The 25,851-nt window shown below is 62.7% G+C and overlaps 2 protein-coding genes across 3 annotated transcripts in view; both read right to left on the bottom strand.

Annotated features, from left to right (window-relative positions):
* Positions 1 to 436: 436 nt before the first annotated feature.
* C2CD4C (C2 calcium dependent domain containing 4C) lies at positions 437 to 5,873 on the bottom strand. The gene is made up of 4 exons (XM_064371196.1): positions 5,792 to 5,873; positions 4,428 to 4,713; positions 4,250 to 4,305; positions 437 to 4,125 (listed from the first exon to the last, which is right to left on the bottom strand). The coding sequence occupies exons 1-4, from the start codon at positions 5,871 to 5,873 to the stop codon at positions 2,651 to 2,653; spliced, it is 1,899 nt and encodes a 632-aa protein (XP_064227266.1). The 3' UTR covers positions 437 to 2,650.
* Positions 5,874 to 12,560: 6,687 nt separating this feature from the next.
* Positions 12,561 to 25,851, bottom strand: part of SHC2 (SHC adaptor protein 2) — a 47,074-nt gene continuing 33,783 nt past the window's right edge. Inside the window, exons 10-12 of one of the 2 annotated variants that reach the window (XM_064371218.1) lie at positions 19,003 to 19,161; positions 16,073 to 16,380; positions 12,561 to 12,689 (exon numbers count right to left, since the gene is read on the bottom strand). In XM_064371218.1, the coding sequence (XP_064227288.1) occupies positions 12,561 to 12,689; positions 16,073 to 16,380; positions 19,003 to 19,161 (596 nt within the window). The remainder of the gene's footprint in view (positions 12,690 to 16,072; positions 16,381 to 19,002; positions 19,162 to 25,851) is intronic. The other variant, XM_064371219.1, reaches the window with a different exon arrangement.

Genomic DNA, 25,851 nt, shown 5'->3' with positions numbered 1-25,851 from the left:
ATGCACACACCAGCACACGTGCAGTGACACAGCCACATGCAAGTGCACAGTTACACATGCATACGCAGCTCACATGCTCACATGTGCACATGCACACATGGTGACAGCCACACACAAGTGCATAATTACACACCCAGCTCACGTGCACACATGCAGTGACAGCCACACAGCAGTTACACATGCATACAGTTCACATGCACACACCAGCACACGTGCGGTGACACAGCCACACGCAAGTGCACAGTTACACATGCATACGCAGCTCACATGCTCACATGTGCACATGCACACATGGTGACAGCCACACACAAGTGCATAATTACACACCCAGCTCACGTGCACACATGCAGTGACAGCCACACAGCAGTTACACATGCATACACAGCTCACGTGGTTACATGCACATTCCAGCACACACGCAGTCACACACAAGCACACAGGTATGCATACACAGCCCTCCCTTCACGTGCACATTCCAGCACACATGCACACACAATTATGCATACGCTGCTCATGTGCTTACACGTGCACACACCAGCACACACACGGGGACACAGCCACACACCAGAAGTTACGCACACAGCTCACATGCTTACACATGCACACACCAGCACACGTGACATGGCCACACACAGGCACAGTTACACATGCACACACAGCTCCCGTGCCTACACGTGCACACGCCAGCACACACGCGGTGACACAACCACACACCCCTCAGGGGTTGTCTTGAGGGGTGTGAGGGGGAGGGGTCCTGTCCCGAGGGGCGTGAGGGGGAGTGCTGGTTTCTCAGGGCCGGGCTCCCGACCCCGCCTGCTGCCCCCGGAGACCTCAGAAAGCCGGTGGGAAGGACCTCATCGATCTGGAAGCCGCTCCACCTCCTCCCCGGAGTTCACGGCAGAACTCCCGCATTATCAAACAGCCAGGCAAGCCAACCTCCACCCCCGCATTCCCGAAACACCTTTATTGCACTATAAACAGCGTTTATAAACAAACACACTGGGGGGGGTGTCTTAAAGATTTACCCACAGTCGACTTCAGACACTAAGATATGGAACAGTGCAGAGGGCTATAAAACGGGGACCCCCGGGAGAACAGGGCCTGGAGGGGTACGCGTCAGAGAAGGGGGCAAGCTCCATCGTCTCTCCCCACAGGGTGCCCTCCCTGCCTCCCCGGCCTGAGGAGCCTCAGCCCTGGGTGCCCCGGCTTCCGGGGAGAGCGGAGTCCCTGCAACACCAGGCTCGGAAGGGACCCAGCCTCACGGGCCCCACACTCTCCCTCTGGGGGGGTCAGGGGTGTGTCCCGATGGACGTCAGCAGGGGCCCGGCTGCTCCTCCAGGCCTGGGAAGCGGCTCCTCCACCTTCCCTGGTCAAGAGGGACAGCGTGTGGCAAAGGGGGTAAAGGGGGATGCCACGGATGTGCCCTGGTCTCCCCGTGCCCAGCAGCAGCCAGGCGAGGGGAAGGCACCGGCCCGGCCTGGCCCCTGCTTCAAGTCGCATCATTTCTGCATCATTCTGAGCCGGAACCACCTGCCCCAGATCATTCAGGGACCCACATAACCACACAAGGGAAGCCCTGCAGCCACCTGGGCTCCCACCCACCCACCGCGGCCACAGTCTATCTACACACGTGGCGTCAAAGCCACGGCCATCAGCCACGGTGCGTCACCCCCAGCTGCGAGGAGGCTGGACAGAAGGGCGACAGGGTGGCGGTCCCCAGCAACAGGGATGGGCAGCAGAAGTGGCCAGACCGGCCTGCACCCTAAAAGCAAGCGCAGACAGCATCGGAGGAAAACCAGATGGGAGAGCCGTCTCCCCCACCCGGTGGCCTCTGCCAAGACCTCTGTGCTCTGACTGTGGCCGCGGCTGCTCCCACCCTCATGAGGGCACCCTCGCATGACCCGCTCACCACCGGAGCCTGGGAAGCTGGGGTCTCCCAGAGCCAGCCTGACCCCTGGGAGGGGACGCCTCGGGCAGTCTGAGCCTGGTGTGGCCCAGAGGCCCTGCTCTCTGCAGAGTGGGAACTGGACGGCGGGGTGGGAACGGGGTGGCTGGACAGGAACTGGGGTGGTGGGGCAGGAACTGGAGGGTCGGGTGGGAACTGGACGGTCAGTGGACTGGGAACTGGATGGAGGACGGCAGGGTAGGAAGCTGACAGCGGGGTGGGAACTGGAGCCTGGAGTGAGATCTGGGTGGCGGGGTGGGAACTGGACGGTCAGTGGGGTGGGAAGCGGACAGAGGCAGGCTGTGGGGAGGAATACACGTGCGTGGTGGAGGTGACCATTGGCTCCAGGACTTGCGACCTCTCCGTCCACGGCCGTGCCCCGGCCACGCGCACGCATTCCTGGACCCCCAAGAACCTCCTTCTGGAACTCTGTGTGAATGACGCCAGGCGGTGTTGCCGGGCCAAGGGGGACCCTCAGCCCTGCGAAGCGGCCCTTCCTCTTCCCCCGAGGCCCCTCTCCTCCTCCAAAGAGTAAATTAATTCATGAAAAATCACACTCTGGTCAGCATCGGCGGGCCAAGGAAGCCCCGCGTCCACCGCAGCACGGGGGCCGGCCCGGCATGGGTGTGAGCCGCTCCCCACCCGGTGTGGAGGAGAGAGGAGGGGTCTCCCCTCGGCACACCCCCACCCCAGCGGAGCGGGCCTCTACAGGAAGGGGAGCAGGGCGGTCAGGGGCAGCTCCTTCTCCCCCAGCAGCGTGTCCCGCTTCAGGCTGCTGCCCTTGTTCACCACCTTGATCCTCAGGGCCAGCTTGCGGGCGCTGGCCGGCCCCAGCCCGTCGAAGAAGAAGTCCTCGTTGAACACGGGGTGGCGGCTGTTCTTCATGATGGTGCTGCGCTGCTTCTGCAGCTTCCCGGGCACCAGGCACAGCCCCACGCAGCAGTTGATGGTGCGCGCGTCGCACAGGCGGTCGTACAGGCCCTCGGCGGCCAGCAGGCGCACCCGCAGGCGGGCCTGGCCGGCCTCGTACTCGGCCAGCAGCCGCACGCTGCCCCGGGGGCCCACGTGGACCGTGTGCTCCCCACGCGGGGCGGCCTGGCCCGACTCGGGGCCGGGCTCCGGGGGTGCCCGGCGGGTCAGGCGGCGGCGGCTCCCGGGGCTGGTGTCCGGGGTGCTGTCGTCCGCCGACAGGGAACCGTGGCGGCCCACCGAGTGCCGGAGCTGGCTCACCTTGGCCTGGCTGTCCTGGGCGAAGCCTTTGAGCAGCGACACCGAGCGGGACAGCAGAGGGGACCCGAACGGGGAGGACTCGGCCGAGGACCCCGTGTCGCTCTCGCCGCCGCTGAAGCCGCGGCCCGGGCTCATGAGGGCCCCGCCGGCCTCCCTGGGGCCCCCGTCGCCCGCGTCGGCCTTGGCAGGTGCCCGGCGGCGCGCGGCACCCGGGGAGCCCACCTGGGCCAGGGCCCCGTGCTCGCTGTGGAACAGGGACTCCCTGCGCCGCGTGTGGGGGCTCTCGGCCAGCGTGGCGAAGCCGTAGGACGTCTGCGCCTTGGGCACGGAGGGCAGGGACATGGCGCCCGGGGCCGGCGGGGGCGCGGGGGGGGCGCCGTCCTCCTCGGGCCCGTCCTCCGCGCTCTCGATCTGGATCACGTGCCGGGTCGCGGCCCGCAGCAGGCTCTTGCTCTCGGCCGCCAGCTTGGCGGGCAGTCGGGGGCTGCGGGGGGCCTGGCGGGGCGACGCGGGCGCCAGGTTCTGCTCCGACGCGGACGGGCCCAGCGCGGCCTGTCCCTCCGCCTCCGCGGGGCCCGAGGCCAGCTTGGGGGGGATGAAGAAGTCGGGGATCTTGTCGGGCGTCAGCACGTTGCTGTACAGCGGCCCCTTGGAGGCCCTGTCGCCTGCGTCGCCCCCCACGGCCCGGCCGTTCTCCCCGGACCCCCGAAGCCGCTCCAGGAACCACATGTTGGGTTTTCTCGCGGGGGCTGCGGCGCCTGCGGAGAGAAGCCGGGGTCGGGGTCCGGGCAGCGCGGGCGGAGCGTCCTTGGGGTCCCCGGGCGGGCGCCGCGGCCCAGGGCAGGGGTGAGGGCGGGTTCGCCCCCGCTTTTCCGGAGAGACCCCGCGTAACTTCCAGTCCCAAGCGCAGGGCGGCGGGGGGCGGTGGGGTCCGGGGGTCCGGGGGGGCTCTGACTCCCCGGGGAGGGGGGAAGCCGCGCCCCCACCCCGAGCGTTTCAGCGCTCAGTCCCCGGGGAAGACGCGGCTGTGGGTGCCCCCGGGGTGTCCCAGCTCCGCCCCCCGCTCCCACCCACCTGTGGCTTCTCCCCGGACCGCAGGGCCGGGCGGGTGGGGGGCGACGGCGGGAGGTCTGGGGCCGGCAGCGCCGCGAGTCGACTCCCCGGGGTCCCCCCCCCGGGCCTCCCCGGCTCAGCTGGCGGTGGGGGTGGGGTCCCGGTAGCCCCCGCGGAACGGGCGGGTTCCCGCACTCACCTGCCCGGGGTGCCGGCCCGAGGCTGGACGGACACGCGCGGGGGTCTCGGCGCGCAGGCTCCCGGGGCTGGCGCGGGGGACGCGGCCGGAGCGGGGATGCGGGCGGCGGCCGCGCAGTCGGACTCATTCACCCGCGGCGGGAAACCGCCCAGCCCCGCCGCCGCCGCCGCCGCCGTATTCCTCCTAGTACGGCCGCCCGCGCCCCGCCCCCGCTCCGCTCCGCCCCCCGGGGACGGGGGTGGCGCCGTCTCCCCGCGGTCCCCGGAGGCCGTTGGCAGGGAGGAGCCTGGCCAGGATCCGGGGGTGACTGGGGCGGGTGAGAAACCAGCAGGTGGTCGCGGTTGGCTGCTGGCCACCCCGGGCGCCCAGCCTGAGCCCCAGAACCCCACTCGCTGCCGGGCACTTCTCCGGCGAGGAGCTTTCCCGACTAACGACGAATTAAGTAACAGCAGCAGTAATTAACGCAGCTGCGCTGATGATGCAGCCTTCCTCCCGGCCAGCCCCGCAGCGTCCTGGGGGGTCCCTGGCTCTCACGCAACCCGGCACGCAGGTCCTACTGCAATCCGCAGTTTGTAGATGAGGAAGGTGGGGGTTTCCTTCCAGAAACTAGGAACAGCTAGGAGAGCTGGTTCTACTAAAGGGGTGACCTCTCAGCAGCCGCCCAGGAGAACTGAAAGGGGGCTGCTCCTTCACTTCACATACAAACGTTTCCTGAGCACCTGCTAGATGCTGGACAGTGCCCTGGCCGCTGGGGACACAGCTGGGACGGAGGGGGGTGTCCCAGCCCTGGTGATGCGGGGGCAGGATGGCCCACAGCACACAGGTGCGGCACAGAGCTGTCGGGTGGTGACTCCCAGAGCAGGAATCCAGCAGGAAAGAAAGTGTGAAAGTGTGAGGGTCAGGGCGAAGGGAGAAGGTTCACTGTGTGATTCACGATGGAGAAACCCAGAGGGGGTAAGACCAGTCCAAGCCCAGGCTTCCCCTTCAGTTCCTGAGACCACGGGGTCCCTCTTCCTGAGGCCCCGACCCCCCTCCTGCCAGCTGCTCCTGTGATCTGCCAGCTCAGCCTTCACTGCTTCCTTCTCTCCCTCCCCGCCTCAGTTTCCTCTTCTGGAACCGAGCTGATAAGTCCCAGCCTCTGCATGCATGGAGCTAGCAAGATAACATATCGCCAGGACCAACCCTGAGCCGGTGGACGCCTGGTGCTTGATTAAATTATCGATTGACCAGGAGCCTCCGAGTTCTGGGAATGTCCCCACGTCTCGATGTGGCTCAAGCTGGAGGAGCGGCTGCCGCCACAGTGGCAGAGGAGGGGTCCAGGAGGGCGAGGGAGCTGGGCTGAGGCCTCCCTGCTCTCCACGCACCCTTGCAGTGAGGGGTTAGGGTCGTCCTGTCCAGAGGGGAAAGTGAGACGCAGAGGAGCTGTGACTCCCTACGAGAGGCCATGTCAGCCTTGTTCACCCAGCAAACACTGAAGAACCCCCACTTTGTGCTGGAGCAACCGTGATGCAGCCCCGAAGTCGGACAGGGAGGCGGACACAGAGGAATTCTCCCCTTCACCACCGCTGCCCACCACAGCCTGGCAGGGCCCCGAGCCCCAGCTCTGCCACCATGAAGAACACCCTTGGCTGCTGTCCGCAGCCCCTGCTGGGCCCCGGGTCAGGAGGAGGGTCCTGGAGGTCTCATCCGTGTAGTTTCCCCAGGGCCCAGGCCAGCCATGTCTCCAAGAAACATTTGCCAAACAAGTGAGGGAACAGCATCACTGCAGGAATGATGCTCTGTCGGCAGGATGGGAGGGGCCTCAGGGGCCACAGAACCACCCTCCTGCATTGCAGACAGGGAGACCAGGGCCCAGGGAGGGAAGGGGACAGCTCAGGTCCAAGGAAGGGGCAGCGACAGGTCTCCTGACAGCGGGCCAGCCCCAGGTATTGGGGTTCGCTCCCCAGCACCCCTGCACAGCCCAGGTCGGGGCAGAGCCTCTCCGCCTAGCTGGGTTGGGGGATAAGGCACTGGGTGTACACCAGGCCTGTTTCTGTGCTAAGGACACAAATCCAGAGCTGCTCAGTCGGGCCTGAGTCCTGGCACCAACACTTCCCGAGGTGTGATGCTGGACAGGCATCAGGACCTTCGCCGGCAGCACAGGGCATCATGGCATTCTAGTGAGGGTTCAACAGATGACCACCTCAAACACTTCACAGGTGAGGAAGGGGGCTCAGCCGGGGGAGCTGGCCCAGACCTCAAAGTGCGTCCGGAGCCCTGACCCCACCACAGCCAGAAGCCCCACCCGATCCCCACGCCCTGTCACATTTAGCGGCTGGGGAAACAGGCCCGAAAGTTCCCGGGGATGGGTCCCCACACCTGCCCTGTGGACTGACACAGACCCGCCCTGGGCAGGGCAGGGGCAGGGAGACCGGGCCTTCCGGCTGATTAGCTCTGCACCCTCCGTAGGTAAACAGGAGCTTCTCCTGGTCAACAGAACCTTCTGCCTCCCTCTGCAGCAGCCCTGCCGCAGCCCTCCAGGAATCGCAGACCAGGGGCCTGTGGATTCCGGCTCAGGCTGGAGGAGGCGGCCCAGGTGGCATCAACCAGCCCATCTCAGCTCCGAGTCGTGGCACCTCATGCTGGGTGGCTTTGGGGGCCCCCGCAGGGACATGTGGCTTCCCAGAGCCAGCCCCGAATCCAAGGCTGCCCCATGGTGGCCTCCGGGAGGTGGTTTAAGAATAAAGTGCCTGCAGTCCAAGCTCCAGTTCTGAGGAGGCCACTGGGCACCTGTGCAGCTTGATGACACCCTGGGGACCTCAGGAAAAGGTGGGACGGTTTAATAATAAAACCGTCCCAGGAGCAGGACTGTCTGTGAGCTCCCAGGAGGGACCCAGCTGGTCCATGGATCACGGGAACCCCAGTGGGAAGGCCCAGGAGGGCCATCGCGTTTCCAGATAGGGACACTGAGGCCCGGGGGAGTACCCCGATTCCTCAGGGAGCGCACAGAACCAGTGATCTCCAGGCCTGCCGAGGGCGGGTGCTCAGTTGATACCAGCTGGTACCTGGGGTGTCCTGGCCCCCCCATGGTGCTAGCTGGTACCCTGGGGCGTCCTGGCCCCCCCACAGTGCTAGCTGGTACCCTGGGGCATCCTGGCCCCCCACGGCGCTAGCTGGTACCCAGGCATCATCGCCTCCCCACAGCGCTAGCTGGTACCCGGGTGTCCTGGCCCCCTCACGGTGCTGTTACCTGGGGCGTCCTGGCCCCCCCACGGCGCTAGCTGGTACCCAGGGCGTCCTGGCCCCCCACAGGAGAGCCTTCCGTCTCCTCGTGTATTCGATTTGGGGAGGGAGGCGACTCACGCAGGCCACACAGCACACCAGAGGTTGATCTGACCCAGGATTCTCCCGCCTCCCACTCCAGGCTCGGGCTCCCGCGGATCGGATTATTAAGTGAATGACTCCAATCACCGGAAGCACAAAGGTAGGAAGGGGTAGGAGACAGGCGTGGGGACCCGGCTGGAGCCAGGCGTCTTGGCACCCAGGCTTTTCCAGCGCAGAGAACAGGATTGGGAGACGGAGGCCCTCCAAAACGAGCCTCACCCCTACCAGTGGGATGGTCTCTGAAGTCACCTCACCTCTCCAAACCTGTCTCCTCATCTGTAAAGCGGGAGCGTCTCAGCACCCCGAGGTCATGCTGTTCTTGGCACATGTCCCAGCAGGCGCCAGTTCTATTTACATAGAGACTTCGAAGAGGACAGACAGAGGTGGGGCGTGGATGGGCAACCTGGGCCTGGGGGACCCAAGGCTATGAACGAATGAATGAATGAACGCATGAATGAATGAAGTGCACGTAGACCCTCTCTGGCCTACACATCTTGGGATTCTGCCGCTCCTTACTCCCGGGCACTTCCCTGGTCCAGTGCCTCCTCCCTGCCCTCCCCCCAGTTCCTGTCCCGTTCCCAACATTGTACTTCCCACTGGGAAATCTCAGGGGGAATCCACATGCATCACCCCTGTGCTTACAAGACCCCTGGCAGCTGTTCCTGGCCCCAGGCCTCCTCCAATCTCTGTGTCCTCACCTCGGCCACACAGGCGACGCTTCTGCTCCCTGGATGTGCTGGCGGAACACACCACAGGGCCTTTGCACATGCTGTCTGCTCTGCTCAAAACACTGCTTTCTTCACCTGGGGCTCAGCCTCCAGTCACAGTCCCTGTGTTGTCCCCACAAAGATACCGCCTGGATTTCCTGGGGTCTGTCAGCTCCAGGGCTCACTCCTTTCCACAGCTGTTTGGTTTTGGGGTTTTTGTTTTTGAGACAGAGTCTCTGGCTCTGTCCCCCAAGCTGGAGCACAGTCGTGCAATCTCAGCTCACTACAGTCTCTACCTCCCGGTTTCAAGTGATTTTGCTGTCTTAGCCTCCCGAGTAACTGGGATTACAGGCATGCACCACCACGCCCAGCTAACTTTTGTATTTCTAGTAGACATGGGGTTTTGACATGTTGGCCAGGCTGGTCTCCAACTCCTGACCTCAGGTGATCTGCCTGCCTCAGCCTCCCAAAGTGCTGGAATCACAGGCGTGAGTGACCTCACTCACTCCACAGTTGTTACTGTACGCTGAGTGGTGATCGCTGATGAATGTCACTTGGCTGTTAACTCCATGAGGGCAGACCTGTCTTTGTCACTACTGCATCCTGTTTGCCCACCGGAGCTCCTGGCAGATGCAAGATACTCAATGCAAGCATGCTGAAAGATGGTGGGTGGGGGGTGGGGTGAAGGGAGCAGCGAATGGAATGAACAATGAATAGACAGGTGGATGACTGATAGATGGCTGGGTGGATGGACAGATGGAAAATGGATGGGTAGAATAATGATGGAGGGTGAGGCAGATGGATGGGGGACCAGGTGGATGAATGGATCAATGGATGGATGACTGACAGGTGTGTAGATGGGAGATGAATGGGTGACGGATGGATGGATGGATGGATGACTGACGGGTGCGTAGATGGGGGATGAATGGGTGACGGATGGATGGATGGATGGATGACTGACGGGTGTGTAGATGGGGGATGGATGGATGGATGGATGGATGGATGACTGACGGGTGCGTAGATGGGGGATGAATGGGTGACGGATGGATGGATGGATGGATGACTGACAGGTGCGTAGATGGGGGATGGATGGATGGATGGATGGATGACTGACGGGTGCGTAGATGGGGGATGAATGGGTGATGGATGGAAGGATGGATGGATGACTGACAGGTGCGTAGATGGGGGATGAATGGGTGATGGATGGGTGGATGACTGACGGGTGTGTGGATGCGGAGATGGATGGTTGGATGGATGACTGGGTTACTGGTGGATGTGTAGATGGGGGGAGGATGGTGGGTTACTGATATATGTGCAGATGGATGGATGGACGGACAAACCAGAGTGGCTTTTACTCCCCACACACACCCTTACTAGACCTGCCCCCAGAGCAGTGGGTAGGGCCTACCAACTGCAGAGAAGGCAATCAGAGACCCCCACCTCCCCAGAGATCCCGGGCCAGCAGGGACGTGGCGAGGTTGGGAACCTCTCCCCTGGGAAGATGCTGTGTTTGTGGGAGAAGTTGGGGGGGTCTCGTGGAGGCAGAGGCTCAGATATAACATGGCAGGTCTGAGGCACGGAGCTTGGTGTGCTTCAGCATGAAGCTGGGCGTCAGGAGCAGGGGCGTCGAGGGCGATGTCTTGAGACGCTAGGATGACAGAAGGGTCAGGCCCCATCAAGGGCCACGCTGGGGGCATCCTGGAGAGGAAAGCAAAGCTGTTGTCCGACGGCGCATGGGGCTGTCTTGAGAGAGGTTTGGCATTCAGGCGATAAAACAGGGTGTCTCCAAAGGGTGGGAGAAGTGTTTAATGGAGAAGTTGAGGTGTGTTTTATCCTGGATGAAACAGAGGTAACCGGAAGAGACGCGGGGGCTGCTGGGCAGAGGCGTCACCCCACAACCTGCCAGGCATGAGCACACGCATGGCGCCACCTCCCTTCTCCCCAAGTCCAGGCCCCCAGGGAGGCCAGACATGGTCCCTGTGAGCCTTCCCATCAGCTCTGCACCTGGGAGGAGCCTCCCAGCCTCAGCCCCGCAGGGGCCCCCAGGTGGGCAGGTGGGCTCGTGCTCCTGTGGTCACTCCCAGGTTGCAAATGTCCAGTCTCAGTCCACCGCCGGGAAGGCAGATGGGGGAAACTGGTGGGCACAGCCCAGGCCGGGCAGCCACGTCCTTCCTCCTGCTCCCAGGTGGGGCGGGGGCCTCACGGCCACCCCATTATCAACCGTCTTGGAGCGGCCTGGCTGCCCCCATCATCCCAGGTGACCTCAAGGCTGCCGCCACTTCAACGTCAGCCTGTGTCCCAGCCTGAGAACCCCAAAGCACCTGAATTGTCCCCCCTCAAAGACAACTGTGCGCCCAGTTCCTCGGGCGGGGAAAGTCAGCCCAGCCAGGCCCGGAGCCCGCCTCCTCCCCGGGGCCCCTTGCTCCAGGCGCTAGACCGAACCCGCCTGGCCAGAGGGGCCCCCACGGGCCTAAGGCAGCGGCCGCTTCTGGAGACGTTTTCTTTAAAGGCGAGAAACGGTTCCGTCTTTGGTATGAACACCCTCACTCCAGGCGGAGGGAGGGGTGGGCAGGGGCCCGGCCGGCCGTCGGGAAGCTCTGCCCAGCCCGGGGCAGCTGGAGGAAGGACCGTGCCTGAGGCTCATGCGGAGGAGGGAGAGGCTCCCGCCTGACCAGGATCCGGGAGGAGGACCGAGCGCCCCAAGGCCACGACAGGCAGGAGCCGGGCTGATGACGGGCACCTGCGGGGCGGACAGAGAAGGCGAGGTCAGGGCCCAGACGGTGGCCGCAGACCTGGGTTCCGGCTCGCCCCCTCTGCGGCCCCAAAGCCCCTCCCAGGCCCGGAAGTCCCTCTTCCTGCAGCCCGAGGCCTGGCTGGGGGCTGGTGGAGGCCGGCTGCGTGGGGGAGGTGCTGCCCAGGAGAGGAGGCAGGAAGGAGACAGTTGTCATGGGGACGGAGAGCAGCCCGACCTGGCCCAGAAGCGCAGCCCTTGGGGAAATTTCACAGCCCCCTCCCCCTGCAGCCCTCCCTCCTCCCTGGGCTGTAATCTCAGCCTCCACGCCCTCCAGCCCCCCAGTTGCAGCCTCTCCTCCCCGACTTCACCTCGAGGAGAGACCCTGAAATCACGCAGACTTGCCTGGCACTCCCCTGTCCACACCCTATCGTGGGGCCCCCCAGCCCCAAAAGTGGAGGCCCGAGGCCCCCCGGCCCAGCCTGAGGCATGGCCTTCTCCCTGCTTGGGCTCACACGCCAGCCCCTACCTGCCCCAGCAGCCCTCCAACCCCGCCCCGTACTCTCCAGCGGGGTCCACCAATCCTCTGAGGGGGGGCATGGACACCCAGCATGAAGCAGGGTTCCGTAAAGATCAAGTGATGTGGCCGGGCGCGGTGGCTCACGCCTATGATCCCAGCACTTTGGGAGGCCGAGGCGGGTGGATCATGAGGTCAGGGGTTCGAGACCAGCCTGCCCAACATGGTGAAACCCCGTGTCTACTAAAAATAGAAAAGTTAGCCGGGCGTGGTGGCAGGTGCCCGTATTCCCAGCTACTCAGGAGGGTCAGGCAGGAAAACCACTTTAACTGAGGGGATAAACAAAGCGTGCCCATGAAGGCTCACGGTGGCCAGAAGGTGGAAGCAGCCCCATTGTCCAACAGAAGGTCCCACCACACAGTGCGACATTCTCCAGCCGTGAAAAGGAGCCAGGCTCAGACCCAGCCACTGAGCGACTCACCTCGAGGATGTCACACTCGGCAAGAGACGCCAGACACGGAAGGCCCCTCGATCCCATTTCCCTGAAATGTCCAGGACAGGCTGACCCACAGAGACAGGGGGCGGGTGTGTGGGTGCCGGGGCCAGGGAGGGGCCGGGGAGTGACGGCTGGTGGGGCCGGGGCTTCTTTCGGGGCCGACAGAGGTGGCGGCCGCACGGCTCGGATGCCGAACGCCCCTGCGTCGTGCTCTACACGAGGGAAACGTGCGACACGTGAACCGTATCTCAATTTTCAAGCTAGAAAAGCACCTGGCAAATAGGGCGAGGCCGGCGGCCGTGGCGGCCACACACGTGGCTCAGGGCTCCCGGGAGACCACGCCGCGCAGGTGCAGCTCGCTCTCCGCCGCCACGATGGGCTGCCCGTTCTGCAGGTGGTGGTCGATCAGGTGGCTGATGCTCTCAAACAGCACGTCCTTCGTCCGCACCTGCGGGCGGAGACCTCGGCATCAGCGGTCGTGAGCCACCCGCCTCGACCTCCCAAAGTGCTGGGACTACGGGTGTGAGCCACTGAGCCCAGCTAGGATCTGCCTTTTAACAAAGTAGATGTCCTGAAGCTTCTCCAGGTGTGGGCGCTGCCAGTCTGACCCCAGGGATCCATTTACCACAGGAAATCTGTCCTGGGAAAAACCTGGGGCATCGCACACCAGGCTGAAGGCTGGGCAGGGGCGGGGAGGCCTGAAACAGTGCAGTGGGGCTCAGGAACCAGAAGAACACGCACCTCTCACCCAAGCCCCACCCCAGCTTTGTCCCAGGCTGGGGTGCACAAGCACACCTCTGCACCCCCACAGTGTGCTTCCTGCGGAGACCGGGCTCACACCAGTCACTCTGCGAGTGCAGCTGGATGGCTGAAACACACCTCCTAAACCCTGAGAGGCCTCCTGACTCCCTAGCACCTCCCCACCTGGGAAATAATCTGTGAAGCCCAAGGCCCTCGGATGCTGGAAATGCTTCGTAAGCCCTAGAACTCCTTGTAAATTGGAAAATGCTTTGTAAACCCTAAAACGCTTTAGAAGCCGGAGATTACCAAATCTCATCGGCCCAGAGCAACCGTAAGATGCAGCACAATTTTATGTAGCAGGAGGAGAGGGGAGAGAAAGCTCTGTTAAATAATGACGCGGTTCAAATATGCAGTCAGTGGTTCTAAAACAAAATCCAGACTCCAGAGTTGTCAAAATCGCGGCAGGGAGAGCATATATCTTAGAAGTGAAGATATTTGGCCAGGCATGGTGGCTCACGCCTGTAATCCCAGCACTTTGGGAGGCCGAGGTGGGTGCATCACCTCAGGTCAGGAGTTCGAGACCAGCCTGGCCAACATGGTGAAACCCCGTCTCTACTAAATAAAAAATTAGCCGGGCATGGTGGCGCACACTTGCAATCCCAGCTACTTGGGAGGCTGAGGCAGAATAATCACTTGAACCCAGGAGGCGGAGTTTGCAGTGAGCTGAGATCACGCCACTGCACTCCAGCCTCGACAACAAGAAGAAAACTCATCTCAGACAAACAAACATTAAAAGAATGAATCAATTCAGTAACTTGATCCCAAAACTCTGTGTAAATGGAGACATGCTTTGTACACCCTCAGATAAATTAGATGTGAAAATACCCTATTTATCCCTCAAATACATTACCATTTGTAAGGTGCATAAGTCAGGACGAATGGGGGGGAAGAGCATGTGGCAAAGAAGAAATCGTAAGATTGGAATTACGATTGGGAGGCCAAGAGGATCGCTTGAGGCCACTGGTTCGAGACCAGCCTGGGCAATATAGCAAGACCCCTCCCCCATCTCTGTAAAAATTAGCTGGGCGTGGTGGCTCACACCTATAGTCCCAGCTACTCAGGAGCTGAGGCAGGAGGATCACTTGAGCCCAGGAGCTGGAGGCTGCAGAGAGCTATGACTGCAGCACTGCACTCCAGCCCGGGTGACAGAGCCAGACTCTCTCAAAAATAAACCGGAAACTACTTTGTAATTCCACAGTAGCCGCTCAAAGGCAACATCCCTAGCAATCTGGAAAAGCTTCGGCAATACTGAAAGCCTCTGGATGCCCGCAGACCCCCAGCTGTGCCCACTCACCGCGCCCTCGGGGTCGGGTGCCCGCAGACCCCCCAGCTGTGCCCACTCACCGCGCCCTCGGGGTCGGGTGCCCGCAGACCCCCCAGCTGTGCCCACTCACCGCGCCCTCGGGGTCGGGTGCCCGCAGACCCTCCAGCTGTGCCCACTCACCGTGCCCTCAGGGTGGGGTGCCCGCAGATCACCCAGCTGTGCCCACTGACCGCGCCCTCGGGGTCGGGTGCCCGCAGATCACCCAGCTGTGCCCACTGACCGCGCCCTCGGGGTCGGGTGCCCGCAGACCCCCAGCTGTGCCCACTGACCGCGCCCTCGGGGTCGGGTGCCCGCAGATCACCCAGCTGTGCCCACTGACCGCGCCCTCGGGGTCGGGTGCCCGCAGACCCCCCAGCTGTGCCCACTCACCGCGCCCTCGGGGTCGGGTGCCCGCAGACCCCCCAGCTGTGCCCACTGACCGCGCCCTCGGGGTCGGGTGCCCGCAGACCCCCCAGCTGTGCCCATTCACCGCACCCTCGGGGTCGGGTGCCCGCAGACCCCCCAGCTGTGTCCACTCACCGCGCCCTCGGTCGGGTGCCCGCAGACCCCCCAGCTGTGCCCACTGACCGCGCCCTCGGGGTCGGGTGCCCGCAGATCACCCAGCTGTGCCCACTGACCGCACCCTCGGGGTCGGGTGCCCGCAGACCCCCCAGCTGTGCCCACTCACCGCGCCCTCAGGGTCGGGTGCCCGCAGACCCCCAGCTGTGCCCACTCACCGTGCCCTCGGGGTCGGGTGCCCGCAGACCCCCCAGCTGTGCCCTCTCACCGCGCCCTTGGGGTCGGGTGCCCTCAGACCCCCCAGCTGTGCCCACTCACCGCGCCCTAGGGGTCGGGTGCCCGCAGACCCCCAGCTGTGCCCTCTCACCGCCCCCTCGGGGTCGGGTGCCCGCAGACCCCCAGCTGTGCCCACTCACCGTGCCCTCGGGGTCGGGTGCCCACAGACCCCCAGCTGTGCCCACTCACTGCGCCCTCGGGGTCGGGTGCCCACAGACCCCCAGCTGTGTCCACTCACCGCGCCCTCGGGGTCGGGTGCCCGCAGACCCCCCAGCTGTGCCCTCTCACCGCGCCCTCAGGGTCGGATGCCCGCAGACCCCCCAGCTGTGCCCACTGACCGCGCCCTCGGGGTCGGGTGCCCGCAGATCACCCAGCTGTGCCCACTGACCGCGCCCTCGGGGTCGGGTGCCCGCAGATCACCCAGCTGTGCCCACTCACCGCGCCCTCGGGGTCGGGTGCCCGCAGACCCCCAGCTGTGCCCACTCACCGCGCCCTCGGGGTCGGGTGCCCTCAGACCCCCCAGCTGTGCCCTCTCACCGCGCCCTCGGGGTCGGGTGCCCTCAGACCCCCCAGCTGTGCCCTCTCACCGCGCCCTCGGGGTCGGGTGCCCGCAGACCCCCCAGCTGTGCCCACTCACCGCACCCTAGGGGTCGGGTGCCCGCTGACCCCCAGCTGTGCCCTCTCACCGCGCCCTCGGGGTCGGGTGCCCGCAGACCCCCAGCTGTGCCCACTCACCGTGCCCTCGGGGTCGGGTGCCCGCAGACCCCCAGCTGTGCCCACTCACCGCGCCCTCGGGGTCGGGTGCCCGCAGACCCCCAGCTGTGCCCACTCACCGCGCCCTCGGGGTCGGGTGCCCGCAGACCCCCAGCTGTGCCCACTCACCGCGCCCTCGGGGTCGGATGCCCGCAGACCCCCCAGCTGTGCCCACTCACCGCGCCCTCGGGATCCACCAGCAGCAGGTGCTTGGGCCGCCCCGCGTGCATGCCGGTGAGGACATACTGCCCGGGGTTGGTGATGCTGTCCCGCACCAGGAAGTCCCCGTCTGCGCGGAGCAGCCTCTCCGCCGCCCGGCGGCTCATCCGGCCATGGTACCAGGGCTCCTGCCGCAGCTGCTCCTCCGTGGGGGCCACTGGGGCCCGCCGGGTCGGGGGGCTGGGCCACTGGTCCTCCAAGGGAAGGGGGGCTGCTGTACCTGCGGCCGCTGAACACTCATGCAGCTTCAAGGCATCCTCAAAGGGTCCTGCGGGCCAAGGACAGGAGCACTGGGCGGGCAGGGGCCACATAGGGTGCCAGGCACCTGCTCCTGCCGGGACCAGAGCTGGGAGGAACGGGTTCCCCGGGGAGTCCCGCAGACCAGGGACAGGAGCGCTAGGTGGGCAGGGGCCACATAGGGGGCCGGGCAGCTGCTCCTGCCGGGACGAGGGTTGGGAGGAACGGGTTCCCCAGGGAGTCCTGCAGACCAGGGACAGGAGCGCTGGGCGGGCAGGGGCCACACAGGGGTCCGGGCAGCTGCTCCTGCCGGGACGAGGGCTGGGAGGAATGGGTTCCCCGGGGAGGCCCCCATGACCTCGTCGGCCTGCGCTGACCGAGCACCCACAGCGTATCGGACCCGCACTCCGCTCAGCCCCGTGCGCGCCGTGGCTCACGTGTGCAGCAGCCTGGAAGCCCGGGCTGGGTTTTCTAAGCGTGCAAAGGGCGGCAGCAGCTCTGTCTTTCAGACTTTAACTCCGGTTTCTCTTTCTTGCCTTGTGAGGCGGGCTTCCTTCCCGAAGCCTGCCCGTCCCGTTTCCTCCCTGGCCTTACTGCGCTGGCCACGACCTCCAGCACATGCCACACAGCCAGCACGGCAGCAGGCGCCCTCTCTGGTCCCGAGCGCCAGCCAAAACCCTCTTAATGATCTGCCCGGGCTTTCCTGAAGCTTCCAATGGTACCGACCTCCAACAGGCCACTGAGGCCTCCTTGGAGCCTCAGTCCCCTCACTGTAAAGCAGGGGTGGGCGTTTCCCCAGGCAGAAAGCACAGCTCAGACACTGCAGTGCCGGGACCCCGGGCCTGACGGAGACGCAGCTACCAGTGGGTGGGGTGGCCTCGGATGCCTTCAACTCCTGGTCCCCGGAGTCCTCCCGCCCTGACCCTCACTGCCTGGTCTCTCTGTGGCTGGGGCGGCCCTGCACTCCTCTGGCTCCTGGTCCCCGGAGTCCTCCCGCCCTGACCCTGGCGCTGAGCCAGCTCTGACTCCTAGCCTGGCCAGTCCGCACGTTCACCTCGCCCTCCAGCCAGCGGTTGGTTCGGGGATGACCACGTGGCGAATCAGAAGCAGCCCCGGGACTCTCCGTGGAGGACGGACGAGAAGCCGCCCTCCCTCACCGGGGGCTGCTTGGCAGTCAGTCCGGTGGCCCTGAGGGTCGCCTGCCTTGGAGGGAACTCACAGTTCAAGCCCCTCCTTTCCCATCTGAGGGTGCCGTGAGGAGCCGAGAGGGCCTGGCTCTGCAGTACTGGGTGCTGAGGAGGCGCTCACTGGGTGCTAGCTGGTGTCATCACTGCGATGCTAGTCAGATGGTGGAGGGGAGGAAGAAGCCTACAGCTAGCTGGGGAGGTGTCCGGGGCTCGGGTGTGGACCCCACCGGCAGCTGAGAGCCAACACCCCTCCGTGCTGGAGGAGGGCGGCGTGGACGCCGCAGGAAACCCGGAGAAAACTTGACACCTTTGGCGAGGAAGGACGGGCCTCCTCCTTCAGACCGGGGCCTCCCTCGGGCTGGGTCATCCCATGGGGAAGGAAGGAATGGGCTCACCATCGGACTAGCCACTGTGTCCGGGTGTGGACTGGGCCTCCTCCTTCAGACCGGGGCCTCCCTCGGGCTGGGTCATCCCACGGGGAAGGAAGGAATGGGCTCACCATCGGACTAGCCACTGTGTCCGGGTGTGGACTGGGCCTCCCTCCTTCAGACTGGGGCCTCCCTCGGGCTGGGTCATCCCATGGGGAAGGAAGGAATGGGCTCACCATCGGACTAGCCACTGTGTCCGGGTGTGGACTGGGCCTCCCTCCTTGGACCAGGGGTTCCTTCAAGCAGGAAGCTGCTCCTCCCCCATCAGGCTGGGACTTCCGTAGGAAGAATCCTCAGACCCCGGAGTCACATGAAGAGAAAGCTTAATTCCCTCATCAGACCAGGAGACCCAGAGTCGGGTGCGTGACCCACAGAGCAGGCAGCCACTCGGGCCCCAGCAGGCGGCAGGTCCCACAGGGAAAAGACAAGGCTTCCCCTCTCAGACTAAGGTGTCCACAGGGCATGGAGCATGGGTCTGGCTTCCCCTGTTGACCAGAGGGTCTCACAGAGGGGGCCGCAGCCTCCCACCACAGGGACCATTCTTTCAAGGAATGACGAAGCCCCTCCCTTCAGATGAGGGGTTCCGACAGAGGCAGGTGGGTCACCCCAGAGACTGGAGCTGCTCACAGGGTGGGGGCCAGCAGCACTCCCAGTCAGACTGGAGGTGAAGTTCAGCAGGGAGGCCCCAGGAGACGGGGTCACGTAGGAGGGCCGGGCCTCACCCACCACACAGCTCAGCTGCGTTCCCTGGAGGGAAACGGCCCCCCCTCTCAGATTGGCCCCTTTTACAGCAGAGTCCAGGCCGCCCCCATCAGACAAGGCCTCCAACAGGAAACAGACTGGGCTTCCCCACCACCCCTGTCGACTTGGAGAATCTCAAGGGGAGAAGGGTGAGCCTCCCCCATCAAACCAGGGATCCCGGAGGGAGTGGGGTGGTGCTGTGCCTCCCCCATCAGACAACAGGGCCACGCGGCGGGGGCCTCCCCCATCAGACAACAGGGCCACACGGCGGGGACCTCCCCCAGGCTGCCCACATACGCATATCAAACAGATCCTTCTTGGGGCTGTCCTTGGGTTGCAGGGGCGCCGTGCCCTCCGGCTCGGGGGCGTCCAGACCCTGGGTGTTGACGTACAGATGCTCCTCCAGGTCCGGGGGGCCCCGGGCGTCCGCCTGCACATAGCCGTCCCCCGGCGGAGCTGGGGAGAGTACGGAGGGGCAGAAGGGTCGGCTGGGAGCCAGGTGCAGGGCACACAGGGAGCAAGGCCCTGGAGACGGGACGTGGTCCCACCGGGAGCCCCCCACACCTGTGCTGCTGGCTGCAGGCAGCTGCTGCTCCTGCCTCCCCGTGTACACCATGGTCTGCGGTGCCACAGGGAGCGTCTCACAGCAGTAGCACGGCCCCGTCGGTGCCCCCACCAGGGACAGGGGTGGGACAGCGTGCGGCTGGGGCTGTGGGAGAGGCAGCTGCTGCCCGGCCCCGGTTCTCCCGGCCCTCCCCGCCCCAGCGTTTCCCAGTGTTGAAGTTCAATCTCCGCATTTAAAAATAATCACACTAACTGCCTCCGTGTAATTACCGCATCAACATGACACACAGCTGGGTCACTTCTTCTGTCTCGGTTCTATTTTAGGATTCTCCTTCCTTCCTTTTTTTAACTGCATTTTGAACGTATAAACTATTTACTTGAAGCCGGGTGCGGTGACTCACACCTGTAATCCCAGCACTTTGAGAGGCTGAGGAGGGAGGATCATTTGAGGTCAGGAGTTGGAGACCAGCCTGGTGGACACACTGAAACCCCGTCTCTACTAAAAATACAAAAATAGCCATGGGTGGCGGCAGGCTCCTGTAATTCCGGCTACTTGGGAGGCTGAGGCAGGAGAATCGCTTGAACCTGGGAGGCAGAGGTTGCAGTGAGCTGAGATTGCACCACTGCAGTCCAGCCTGGGCGACAGAGCGAGACTCAATCTCAAAAAAAAAAAAGAAAGAAAAAAGGTATTTACATGGTTCAAAAGCCAGAACAGCATGACGGGTGTCCTCAGGGTGTCTCCCTTGAGACCTGCGTGTACCCCCGTGGCATTCTGCCCGGTCCTGACCAGGCCACCTCTGACTATGGACCCGTGTCTGGCTGTGAGTCCACATGTGTGTGAGGCCGCGCCAGCCCTTGCTGGGTGAGGAGGGCAGAGGCCTTCCCAGGCTACCAAGAGGGGGCACAGATTCTGTCAGGTTCTCAGGGTCAGAAAGGGCAAGAGGGAAGACTGGGGTAAGGGAGGCCACGTCGTGGGGCAGACGGGTGGGGTAAGGGAGGCCACGTCGTGGGGCAGGCGGGTGGGGTAAGGGAGGCCACGTCGTGGGGCAGGCGGGTGGGGGAAGGGAGGCCACGTCGTGGGGCAGGTGGGTGGGGGAAGGGAGGCCACGTCGTGGGGCAGGTGGGTGGGGGAAGGGAGGCTACATCGTGGGGCAGGCGGGTGGGGTAAGGGAGGCCACGTCGTGGGGCAGGTGGGTGGGGGAAGGGAGGCTACATCGTGGGGCAGGCGGGTGGGGAAAGGGAGGCCACGTCGTGGGGCAGATGGGTGGGGTAAGGGAGGCCACGTCGTGGGGCAGGCGGGTGGGGGAAGGGAGGCTACATCGTGGGGCAGGCGGGTGGGAGAAGGGAGGGCACGTTGGGAGGCAGGCGGGTGGGGGAAGGGAGGCCACGTCGTGGGGCAGGCGGGTGGGGTAAGGGAGGCCACGTCGTGGGGCAGGCGGGTGGGGTAAGGGAGGCCACGTCGTGGGGCAGGCGGGTGGGGGAAGGGAGGCCACGTCGTGGGGCAGGTGGGTGGGGGAAGGGAGGCCACGTCGTGGGGCAGGTGGGTGGGGGAAGGGAGGCTACATCGTGGGGCAGGCGGGTGGGGTAAGGGAGGCCACGTCGTGGGGCAGGTGGGTGGGGGAAGGGAGGCTACATCGTGGGGCAGGCGGGTGGGGAAAGGGAGGCCACGTCGTGGGGCAGATGGGTGGGGTAAGGGAGGCCACGTCGTGGGGCAGGCGGGTGGGGGAAGGGAGGCCACATCGTGGGGCAGGCGGGTGGGAGAAGGGAGGGCACGTTGGGAGGCAGGCGGGTGGGGGAAGGGAGGCCACGTCGTGGGGCAGGCGGGTGGGGGAAGGGAGGCCACGTCGTGGGGCAGACGGGTGGGGGAAGGGAGGCCACGTCGTGGGGCAGATGGGTTGGGGCATCCCTGATTCCGGAGCTGCGGTGTGGATACACTGGTGGGAGTTCTTGGCCAGAGAATCAGGAAAGGTGTGACTAGAAGTGAGAATAACCTGGGTGTGGGCACAGGACAGGGACCGCAGCGAGCCCCCATCACAGGTGAGTGGCCGGCCTCCCAGAGGAACGTGGCCAGGACCCGATCACAGCTGGCACCGGCGGGCATGCGACGGCCTGGGTTCCTCCAGCCAGCACTGAGAGCTCGAGGGCTCTGGCGCTTGGCAGCCAAATGCCCAGATTGTTTGGGGAGAGCTAAAAAAAGCTCCGCACAGATGTTACCAAGGCTGTCAGGGACTGGCAGTCGCAGGCAGGGCTGGTGGGCGAAACAACCAGCCCTGTGAGCGTGGACGGGCACCGCCAGTAACGTGATGAAGGCCAGTGTTCCAGAACCGCAGGTCCACGGTGCAGCGTGCACTGGAGAAAGGGCTTGTGAGTCACCTGAAGAGCAGGAAGGACCCTAGATGCCCATCAGGAGTGGCACACGCAAGGCGGAAATGCACACGGCACAGGCCAGGGACGGGGCGTGGCACAGGCCAGGGAATGAGACGTGGCACAGGCCAGGGAATGGGGCATGGCACAGGTCAGGGTACGGGGTGCAGTACAGGTCAGGGGACAGAGCAGGGCACAGGTCAGGGGACAGAGCACGGCACAGGTCAGGGGACAGAGCAGAACACAGGTCAGGGGATGGGGTGCGGCACAGGTCAGGGGACAGAGCACAGCACAGGTAAGGGGGTGTGACAGGGAAGTGAAGATCTCTTGATCCTAAAGCTTTGAGACCAGCCTGGGCCACATAGGGAGAACTCATCTGCACAAAAATTTAAAAATTAGCCGTGTGTAGTGGTGCATGCCTGTGGTTCCAGCGACTCTGCCGGGTTAGGAGGCAGGACTGCTTGAGCCTGGGAGGTTAAGGCTGCAGTGAGCCGTGATCACGCCACTGCACTCCAACATGGCAACACAGAAAGACCCTGTCCCAAAAACGAAAAACCACACTTCAAGTGCCCGGTGGGAAGGACAGATTCCTACTGAATTGCCACGGGAGCCCCTCACTGGGGCGTGGTCGCGGAGTCCTGGCAACTGAGCTGAAAACGTTACTGGTCACTGCACTGCTGTCTGTCACGGCAAAGGGCTGGAATCCACGCAGATGCCCAGAGCAGGACAGGCGTGGAATTAAGGATGGCCTCTGGTGCAAAAGAGGACCACGCAGTGGGGCAGACACCTAGTACCATGTGGATGAACCAAGTACCTACACCCAACACGCACAGACACCTAGTACCGTGTGCATGAACCAAGTACTACACCCAACATGCACAGACACCTAGTATCGTGTGGACGAACTCAGTACCTACACCCAACATGCACAGACACCTAGTACCGTGTGGAAGAACTCAGTACCTACACCCAACATGCACAGACACCTAGTACCGTGTGGAAGAACTCAGTACCTACACCCAACATGCACAGACACCTAGTATCGTGTGGAAGAACTCAGTACCTACACCCAACATGCACAGACACCTAGTACCGTGTGGAAGAACTCAGTACCTACACCCAACATGCACAGACACCTAGTACCGTGTGGATGAACTCAGTACCTACACCCAACACACACAGACACCTAGTACCGGGTGCATGAACCAAGTACTACACCCAACATGCACAGACACCTACTACAGTGTGGACGAACTCAGTACCTACACCCAACACGCACAGACACCTAGTACCGTGTGGAAGAACTCAGTACCTACACCCAACACGTGCAGACACCTAGTACCGTGTGGACGAACTCAATACCTACACCCAACACACACAGACACCTAGTACCATATGCATGAACCAAGTACTACACCCAACAAGCGCAGACACCTAGCACCATGAACTCAGTACCTACACCCAACACGTGCAGACACCAAGTACCGTGTGGACGAACTCAGTACCTACACCCAACACGCACAGACACCTAGTACCGGGTGCATGAACCAAGTACCTACACCCAACACGCACAGACACCTAGTACCGTGTGGAAGAACTCAGTACCTACACCCAACACGTGCAGACACCTAGTACCGTGTGGACGAACTCAATACCTACACCCAACACACACAGACACCTAGTACCATATGCATGAACCAAGTACTACACCCAACAAGCGCAGACACCTAGCACCATGAACTCAGTACCTACACCCAACACGTGCAGACACCAAGTACCGTGTGGACGAACTCAGTACCTACACCCAACACGCACAGACACCTAGTACCGGGTGCATGAACCAAGTACCTACACCCAACACGCACAGACACCTAGTACCGTGTGGACGAACTCAGTACCTACACCCAACACGCACACACACCTACTACCGGGTGCATGAACCAAGTACTACACCCAACACACACAGACACCTAGTACCGTGTGGACGAACTCAGTACCTACACCCAACATGCACAGACACCTCGTACCGTGTGGACGAACTCAGTACCTACACCCAACACGCACAGACACCTAGTACCGTGTGCATGAACCAACTACCTACACCCAACACGCACAGACACCTAGTACCGTGTGCATGAACTCAGTACCTACACCCAACACGCACAGACACCTAGTACCGGGTGCATGAACCAAGTACTACACCCAACACGCACAGAGACCTAGTACCATGTGGACGAACTCAGTACCTACACCCAACATGCACAGACACCTCGTACCGTGTGGACGAACTCAGTACCTACACCCAACACGCACAGACACCTAGTACCGTGTGCATGAACCAACTACCTACACCCAACACGCACAGACACCTAGTACCGTGTGCATGAACTCAGTACCTACACCCAACACGCACAGACACCTAGTACCGGGTGCATGAACCAAGTACTACACCCAACACGCACAGAGACCTAGTACCATGTGGACAAACTCAGTACCTACACCCAACAAGCGCAGACACCTAGTACCATGAACTCAGTACCTACACCCAACACGTGCAGACACCTAGTACCGTGTGGACGAACGCAGTACCTACACCCAACACACACAGACACCTAGTACCGTGTGGACGAACTCAGTACCTACACCCAACACGCACAGACACCTAGTACCAGGTGCATGAACCAACTACCTACACCCAACACGCACAGACACCTAGTACTGTGTGGACGAACTCAGTACCTACACCCAACACGCACAGACACCTAGTACCGTGTGGACGAACTCAGTACCTACACCCAACAAGCGCAGACACCTAGTACCATGAACTCAGTACCTACAACCAACACGTGCAGACACCTAGTACCGTGTGGACGAACGCAGTACCTACACCCAACACGCACAGACACCTAGTACCGGGTGCATGAACCAAGTACTACACCCAACACGCACAGACACCTAGTACTGTGTGGACGAACTCAGTACCTACACCCAACACGCACAGACACCTAGTACCGTGTGCATGAACCAAGTACTACACCCAACACGCACAGACACCTAGTACCGTGTGGACGAACTCAGTACCTACACCCAACACGCACAGACACCTAGTACCGTGTGCATGAACTGAGTATCTACACCCAACATGCACAGAAACCTAGTACCGTGTGGACGAACTCAGTACCTACACCCAACACGCACAGACACCTAGTACCGTGTGGACGAACTCAGTACCTACACCCAACATGCACAGAAACCTAGTACCGTGTGCATGAACCAAGTACCTACACCCAACAAGTGCAGACACCTGGTACCGTGTGGACGAACGCAGTACCTACACCCAACATGCACAGACACCTAGTACCGTGTGGATGAACTCAGTATCTACACCCAACATGCACAGAAACCTAGTACCGTGTGGATGAACTCAGTATCTACACCCAACATGCACAGAAGCCTAGTACCGTGTGCATGAACCAAGTACCTACACCCAACACGCACAGACACCTAGTACCATGTGAACTCAGTATCTACCCCCAACATGCACAGAAACCTAGTACCGTGTGCATGAACCAAGTACCTACACCCAACAAGCGCAGACACCTTGTACCGTGTGCATCAACCAAGTACCTACACCCAACAAGCGTAGACACCTAGTACCATGTGGACGAACGCAGTACCTACACCCAACACGCACAGACACCTAGTACTGTGTGGACGAACTCAGTACCTACACCCAACACGCACAGACACCTAGTACTGTGTGGACGAACTCAGTACCTACACCCAACATGCACAGAAACCTAGTACCGTGTGCATGAACCAAGTACCCACACCCAACAAGCGCAGACACCTAGTACCATGAACTCAGTACCTACACCCAACACACGCAGACACCTAGTACCGTGTGGACGAACACAGTACCTACACCCAACACACGCAGACACCTATTACCATGTAGACAAACCCAGTACCTACGCCCGACACACACAGACACCTAGTACCGTGTGGACGAATGCAGTACCTCTACCCCATATGCCAGGAAACCAGTCTACTGTACAAACAGACACTGAGATGATGGAAATCTCAGCAGTGTGAGGTGCAGATGATCTCATAGGTGAAGGTGAAATAAGCAGAGAGGGGAAGACTGAGGGGAGGCAGCACGGGATGGGGCTGAGGCACCTCAGAACCCTTGTGGGCACCCCATGCTGCCCACGCCCG

This window comes from Aotus nancymaae, unplaced genomic scaffold (assembly GCF_030222135.1).
Source record: "Aotus nancymaae isolate 86718 unplaced genomic scaffold, 86718_ANA_hifiasm-v0.15.2.pri h1tg000124l, whole genome shotgun sequence".
NCBI classification, from domain to species: Eukaryota; Metazoa; Chordata; class Mammalia; order Primates; family Aotidae; genus Aotus; species Aotus nancymaae.
The sequence above is the reverse complement of the archived record's forward strand: the minus strand, read 5'-3'. Positions and strand labels throughout refer to the sequence as shown.

Coding starts and splice junctions, on each gene's coding strand:
- C2CD4C (XM_064371196.1), bottom strand. CDS start 5,873: ATGGCCTCTCGTAGGGAGTCACAGCTCCTCTGCGTCTCACTTTCCCCT. Junction 4,306..4,427: donor CGGGCCGGCACCCCGGGCAG/GTGAGTGCGGGA, acceptor TGCCGGCCCCAG/ACCTCCCGCCGTCGCCCCCC. Junction 4,126..4,249: donor GGTCCGGGGAGAAGCCACAG/GTGGGTGGGAGC, acceptor CCGGGGAGTCAG/AGCCCCCCCGGACCCCCGGA.